The sequence below is a fragment of the Oculina patagonica genome, chromosome 2, assembly GCF_052425735.1.
Source record: "Oculina patagonica isolate OP01 chromosome 2, crgOcupat, whole genome shotgun sequence".
Taxonomy (NCBI): domain Eukaryota; kingdom Metazoa; phylum Cnidaria; class Anthozoa; order Scleractinia; family Oculinidae; genus Oculina; species Oculina patagonica.
Window position 1 is genome coordinate 41,077,186 of NC_135759.1, and position 7,818 is coordinate 41,085,003.

The 7,818-nt window shown below is 38.6% G+C and overlaps 1 protein-coding gene across 2 annotated transcripts; it reads right to left on the minus strand.

The window, feature by feature from the left end:
- Positions 1-998: 998 nt before the first annotated feature.
- LOC144641602 (dihydrofolate reductase-like) lies at positions 999-7,786 on the minus strand. 2 transcript variants are annotated; one of them, XM_078500648.1, is made up of 7 exons: positions 7,631-7,786; positions 6,280-6,329; positions 3,562-3,667; positions 2,947-3,070; positions 1,714-1,826; positions 1,293-1,385; positions 999-1,041 (listed from the first exon to the last, which is right to left on the minus strand). In XM_078500648.1, the coding sequence occupies exons 1-6, from the start codon at positions 7,717-7,719 to the stop codon at positions 1,307-1,309; spliced, it is 561 nt and encodes a 186-aa protein (XP_078356774.1). In that variant the 5' UTR covers positions 7,720-7,786; the 3' UTR covers positions 999-1,041; positions 1,293-1,306. The 2 variants fall into 2 exon arrangements, with proteins under 2 accessions (XP_078356774.1, XP_078356773.1); XM_078500647.1 differs by lacking the exon at positions 999-1,041 and having other exon boundaries at positions 1,147-1,385; positions 7,631-7,785.
- Positions 7,787-7,818: the final 32 nt, after the last annotated feature.

The window sequence follows — 7,818 nt, forward strand, 5'->3', positions numbered from 1 at the left end:
GTATTCATTGTGCATAGGTTCAGCTTTATTATTTCAGAATTACTGGTGTCAAGTTACCTCGACTCTCTACATGGATGCCGAAGGTGTCCGTCTTAAAGAGAGTTGAATGTATACAGGAGTCGGAACACCGTTTTTACGTTATGTGTCCTTTTTGTGCGTTTTAAAGCCTTATTTTTAAACGCTTAGAAAGGTTTATCTTTTCGGATACGCTAGCTGAACTTTCAATCTGCAGAAATTTTTAGGGAACGAAATGTTGTTACCGTAATGATTCGATTTAGCGCCCGGGGCGCTTATTTACTTTAAGCACCTCAAGGAAGGGCGCTTATTCGAGACAGGGCGCTTATTAAATTTTTTGAGAAACAACCAAATGTTCAAAACAAAACTTAAAGAAATATTGAAATAACTAACAATAACAGAAACGGTAACAGTAGCCAATTGTTGAAAGTGCAGTTACTTTTAAAAGAATTGTTCATTTTAGCAGTAACTATATACATGTAAGGTACGGTGAATGTTTATTAGAATGGGGGCGCTTATTAGAATGCCTTGGGAGCGCTTATTGGAAAAGGGGCGCTTACTGACAAAAACACATTCGAAGCGGGGGGGGGGGGGGGCGCTTATTCGGAAGGGGGAGCTTACTGCAAGGAGGGCGCTAAATCGAATCACGAATTTACTAGCCGCTGTTGCCTTCACGAAAATTGTAGCTGGCCTTTTCTCGTGCCCAAAACGACATTTTTTCTCTCTCCGAAAACAGCAGGCATTACATTGCGCTTTAAACCCCAACAAAACCGCCAACTACACAGGCTAGAGCTGTAGACATCTCCAGTTTTTCATCACACTTTAATCCGAAAATTGTAAGCGATTATAGGTCTTCTGAATAGATATTCACCAAAACGGTCTGTTAAGTGCCCCTGGGTAGTACGGTAAGTACGTGTACTAAGGAAAAACCAACAGAAGGGCGCTCCTAAAGCGGGCGGCATTTTTTATATTCTGTTTCACATTAACTTTATTAATATTATTGTTGGTTTATGCAATAATGCAGCCATTGATTTTAGAAACTAGATATCTCGCTGATACACTTGAAACTTGTACTGAGAGGATTGCATCTCCCCCTGGATTGATGCCAGATCAAAAAAGAACACTCCAAGATTTCCGCTTTATAAAATTGTATTTGTACTTTAAGCCTTAAAGGCTCACATGGCTGTTTTCAAATCCTTTAGTCCATTACATTATATTCTGTTTCACATTAACTCTATTAATATTATTGTTGGTTTATGCAATAATCCAGCCATCAGATTGATTTTAGAAACTAGATATCTCGCTGATACACTTGAAACTCGTACTCGATTCCATTTTCTTCCTGCTTCTCGCCTGGAACTTTTGGGTCACTAAAAGTAAAAAATAAAAACTTTATTTTGTAACTAAAATCAGGCTTAACTATACAAAAAAGCCATAAATATATGCCTTCTTTTACTCTTACAACAAGTTTCTGAAATAAGCAGATTTAAATCAACGAGTTATGCAAGCAGCTTAATCTTAGGGGAATTTTGTCATTAGTTGTCTCAAAATATGAGCGCCTGAATCTCATGACAAGAAAGGGTGTTGTCCCTCAGGCAATTTTAATGGTTAACCAATTAAACTAGAAACACTCTCTTTAAACATTAAGCTTAAAAAAAGGATTGTTTTACATACAGCTCTATACGTGGTTCTCCTGACCTTATTTTCTTAAAAACAGTTTTGTCAAAGTCTGGGAAGTGCACATCACAGTCAAAATCTTTGAACACGCGTGTAACGTACAGGCGGTGGGCACCAGGATGCTTCAAGGCTTCCTAAAGGATGAATGATGATAACAACACTAAGTCACAAACAGTACTCAAATGCCATGTATATTTGTTGTTTCTTAGTATAATTTTGGGGCTCCGGATAATCTGCGAGCCAGCGAGCCATTTTGGTTAGCCTAAATACATATGTAGCACATTGGTTAGCCTAAATAGCACTTTGGTTAGCCTAAATAGCACTCTGGTTAGCCTACAGTTAGCTTAGGTATTTTGCGGTTTAACCTTTCATGGGGATTAGGAATTTCTGGCTTGCATGGCTCACATGCCTCGCGAGTCATGCGAGCCATTCAGGTTAGCCTAAATAACACATTGGTAAGCTTACATATCACTCCGGTTAGACTAAATAGTACTCTGGTTAGCCTACAGTTAGTTTAGGTAGCTTGCAGTTAGCCTTTTATTGGGATTTGGGATTTCTGGCTCACATGGCTCGCATATTATCCTAACTCATATCTGCAGAGTTTATTTGCAAATCATCACACATGCGCTGGGATTGACAGTTTATAGACACAGAAAAAGCCACCATACAGGACTTCTAATCCAACTTGGCATAACCATAACTGGGCATAAATAAATATAAGACAGTTATTGCACTCTCTGTTTCAGTTGACCTTGCATGATTGCTGTCTTGGAACTTTGCCCCTTCCAGCCCCTTATGCATATACCAGCAGACAGAAACCTTAAGCTCAGAGTTTAATGTTGTATATTACAATTAAAATTTGTGCAAGTGTGCTGTTTGTATGTAACAGGCTTCTCGCTCAATCACTCTCGCACAACAGAGTTGTGTTTGGTGTTAGGTCAATGCACCAACCTTGCTACAAGATCAAGTTGACCAGTACAAAATGATCTCAAGCGACAGGTTCAACTTTCCAGTGGCAGTTCTTTCAATCGATCAATAGATCGATTGATCAATCAATCAATCAATCAATCAATCAATCAATCAATCAATGACTCAATCAATCAATCAATCAATAACATAATTTTTAATCAGTCAGACACAGTCAGTCATACAGCTCCATGATTCTTCTGTACATGTTTGTACTGACATTATATGTGAACAACTGCCTGTCTAATATTTGTCTTTTGTATGCAAATATGAAATAATTATACGTACCCTGTAGACCCCTGCTCCACCAATCACAAAGATGCTTTCCACAGTGTCTGTGTATGGTGCAGCAGACAGCATGTCAAATGCAGCTTGCAGGCTGGAGCAGAGGTGGACACCTTCAGGTACTGCACTGCAAATGAACAAAACAAACCACACATTGTTTTTATGTACATGCTGCAGGTATTAATCAAATCAGTCCTCCAGAAAGTGATGAGCTTACAAATTCTTTACGTTGAGTCTACATTACATGTATTACATGGATGTGGTGGGGGACATAAGGGCAGGAGCCCGAGAGAAAAAGGAGCGGGAAGTGGGGAAAGGGAGGACGGGAAGCAGGATTCCTAAGGTGGCTGGAACTGGGAGAAAATGAGCAAAATTTTGCAATATTTCATTATATTATATTCATTATATATGCCACAAAGAGAAGTTAAGGGAGGCAATACGCAAAAGGGTGGGAAGTGGGAGTAAAAGATACGGGAAGCGGCCGTAAAAGGTAAGGGAGGTGGGAGGTTAAGACCACCTGCCCCCCTCTACATGGATAGAAACCTCAGACTTACTAAGTGGTTTCAATCCAACATAATTTATTGTACTGAAAAGTTGCTGGTAAGTTCTGAACTGTACCTCATGCTTTTACTCAGCACAATGTTAAGTCTGTGTGGAAGAGGTCTGTACTTTTCTGGAATAGATTCCCAGGTCTTTCGACCCATGATAACAGCATTTTGCTTGCCTGTTAAAACAATATACAAAAAGGAATAAATTTCAACTGATAGGTTGAATTCAGTCTATTTCATAAATTTACCAAATACTAGTTAGTAAAACATATTACCTCTAAGAATCTTAGCGACAAAACCACAGCTTCATATACAAATAATTTCCCAGATGTTATAAATAAAAGTTGTAAACGAATGAGATCAACTATAAAAACTGTTCAGTTTGTTTTTAAGGTCATTGCCCTGTATTGCATTGCGCATCCTTACTGCGCAGAATTTTACACGTAATTAGCGCATGCACATAAACAAAATGGCGGCTTTTTTCTATGCGGCTTAGTCTGTGAGAAAAATAAATCTTCTTTTCTCGTAAACAAGGATGGTGACCTATCAATTTTTTCTCATATTTTGGGTGTAGCGATCAAGTTCTTTCTGTAAAACGAAAACAGGTCAATTCCTATGTTTGAAAAATAAATTATTACGGGAAATGTGTACTTTGCCAGTGCTCGCAAGGGAATTATTAAGGAATTATGGGGAATATACAAGGTCTTCCTGCTCTTAAACGAATATGGGGACCCCACTTTTTTCTTTCAAAATTAAGTCCCCTTAAGGTAATCAACCAATAGGCAAAGTTTGGTTGGAAATCTATGTTCAGTTCTATTTCGGGGCAATGACCTTAGACACTGCCTCCATTGACTGCTGCCCCCATTGACTGCTGTGCTGAATTAGAACAAAAATACTTAAAAAGCACCGTACTCAAATAAGTGCCTCTTTCATCATCAGACTCTTTAAAATTGTTTGAGGAGTCAAATTATGTTAAGACGTTGGTGTGATATCCGAATGGACTTTTACCAACTTAATAAAATGTAGATGTAGATGAACAAGGACAGTACAACTAAACCTAAACCAGCCTTGGACTTGAAATTTATTCTTCTGGATTACAAGTAGTTTTCAGTTTGAAGTGGCTATATTTCATTGCCGTTTCTCTCTTGTTATCATTTACAAATGTCATGATTTTTTAAAGAATGCCACCCTCAAATAAGAGAGGTGCCCCTGATCCGAATAAGTGCTGCAACCCTGAAACACTGATAACTTAAAGAGCACCCCAGAGCTCAATTGAGTAAGTACAGTAACTATTAATACTAAAACCGGCAGCGTTGATATCTGTTCAAAGACGTTTTTGGTGGGCTTATTTTCATGGGTGCTGGTTGGGGTTATTATCGGGGGTGGGTGGGCTTATAATCGGAAGGAATTTTGAGTTTCAAAAATATTTGGGTCTTCACTGTAAAGGGATGTTTAACTGTAGATTTTAGGTACATTTGTTATTATGGTAATACCATAATGATTCGAGTTAGCACCCTCGTTCCAATAAGCGACCCCTTCCGAATAGGCCCCCCCCCCTTTACATGTGTTTTTGTCAATAAGCGCCCCTATTCCAATAAGAGCCACCATTCTGATAAGAGCCTGCATCCTTTTAAGTGCCCCTATTCAAATAAGCGCCCATTATTGTGGATAGCTGCACCTACTAAAATCATCGACGTTGAATAGATAAACTCATGAACATTCACCGTACCGTACATGTATACATTTGCTGTTAAAATGAACAATACTTCTTTTAAAAGTAACTAAACTTTCAACAATTTTTACCGTTGCAGTTTCGGTTATTGTTAGTTATTTTAATATTTATTAAAGTTTTGTTTTAAACATTTGGTTGTTTCTAAAAAAAATTAAACAAGCGCCCTGTCCCGAATAAGCGCCCTCCCTTATGGTGCCAAAAGTAAATAAGTGCCCCGGGCGCTAAATTGAATCATTATGAGTACTCAAATAACACAATGATGAACAATATAGATTCAACATAAAGCAGGGTGTTCTTAGGGCGCTGAGTGCATCAGGCAATTAATGTTGGCGAAGATATTTTAAGTATGCTGGACAGGATATATGAACCTATGTGCATCCATATAATATTTCTAAAACAAGCCTCAACAGTACAAGTAGGGGCTAACAAACGAACACATCATCTTTCTGTAAGAAAGAGCTAAAATTTCTGTAAGAAAGAGCTAAATTTAAAAATAAGCTCATTGGTATATTGACAGGAGTGGGAGGCGTGGTGGCCTAATGGTTAGTGTGTTGGACTCGGGATCGAGCGGTCCAGGTTTCAGACCTGGCCAGGGTCGTCACTGTGTTGTGTTCTTGGGCAAGACACTTTACTCTCATAGTGCCTCTCTCCACCCCAGGTGTATAAATGGGTACCGGGGACATAATGCTGGGGGGGGGGGGGGGTACCCTGCGATGGACTAGCATTCCATCCAGGGGAGAGTAGAAATACTCCTAGCTGCCTAATGCTAAGGAAACCGGGATAAGTTTCGGCAGTATGCGTCACTTTGGCTCGAAGCTGCCCTTTTTTTTATTTTGACAAGGCTCTTTGCATCTGAGATTTGGGGTGCCTATTTTCGGGAGGGCTCAGATTTTTGGGAAGGGGAGGGTCTTATTAGAATTTTCTGGTATATATATACATGTTTGCTGATTTTGTAACAATTACATTCTGTAAGGAATATGTAAGGAGAAATGAGAGGTCAATCACTCTTGACACTTGTAGGGTTAAAGATCAGATAGTCAAGCAGCGATATTTTACCTTCGGTGGATACATCTGAAGTAAGATGGGAGAAAAACTTCATATCTCCACTGAAAACAGAAATATAGTTTCATAAATGGTTTAGATCTTCAGGAAACAATCAGCAATACCAGTTAAAATTTACAAAAAATTGTATGTGTATGTTGTGTATGTATGTATGTATGTGAAGCTTTTACAGCAAGGCGCCCAAAAGTGTGACCACTTTTAATTTATTCACATTCTTTCGTGCAGATTTAATCCAATCAAATGCCGTGGATAGCTTGTAGTTGACTTCTGATTGGATTAAATCTGCACGAAAGAATGTGAATAAATTAAAAGTGGTCACACTTTTTGGCGCCTTGCTGTAACAGATGTTAAAACCTGCTATTAATGTAGTTTTGTTATGCTGGTTCATGCTAGACCATGCTATCATATTGCTTTATCTCAGATATTTACTGATCTGTAGAAAATATTAGTTTTCCTTGTGAAATTGAAACATTTGAAAATTATTTAACTTAAAATGATACTTTGTTGCCTATTTATGTTGTCATTGCTATAAATAAAATATTGTCAAATGCATCTATCCTTTTGGACTGCTGAAAGTAATGTAAACAATAGTTAAGTATCAATCAGTCATTCATTGACAAGAATGGGCAAAAATAACCAAGAGGTCATTTAGAAGTGGGTGCAGCCAGGTTGAGTCTTATCCTGTACCACATATTTTAAAGTAAAATTTATAGATCCTATCCTCAGTTAGTTTTTACCCTAAAATGAATCTTCTCGGCAGTATTTAAGTAATGTGGACATTTTTATCACCGTGTTATAGCATTTACAGGAAATAGGGACACCACCTCCCCCACACCCCTTGCCCACCCTCCCTTACAGTCTATGCCCCTTCCATTGGCTTATTCAGTAAACACCGTAACTGCTTCATTGGGAAAAAAATATACGTCGAAAAAGTAAAAATTTCACCTCAGAATCTCGTATTGTATGAAATGCATCTTTTAAAGGGAAACGAGGGAGCTCGAAACACAATTCAATTCCCAAATGCGAGAAAGACGGTGGAACTTTCAAATTAAGTTTGAAAGCTTCTCCAGGAGTCAGGACGTGTAGCCATGCACGGGATGAAATTTGAACGCCATGCAAAGAAATGAGATAGTAATGTAACATCTACACGTACAGATCGGTTTCCACGTACTTTCAAATGAAAATATCCATTTATAAATACCTCAGCTAATACAAGTTCTTGCTAAATGTTGAGCACAAACTTAGAACAACGCAAACAAATCTCGGGCACTTGCACGCAATATGCAAATGGTGCTGTTTTTGGATTTTTGAAACACAACTGAGCTAAAATCATCACCAAACTTACTGGAGTCTCCAAGGAAGATTGTTATTCTTCCCAATTCCTCCTTCATTAGCAACAGCCACGACGCAAGCAAACTTTCGAACGGAAGCCATGTTTTTCTCGTCCACACTCCACACTCACCTGTGTTCAAATGATTTTGGCGCGAAACGATGCGAAACGAAGGTCAATCAAGGGTAGCGTACAATGTCCAC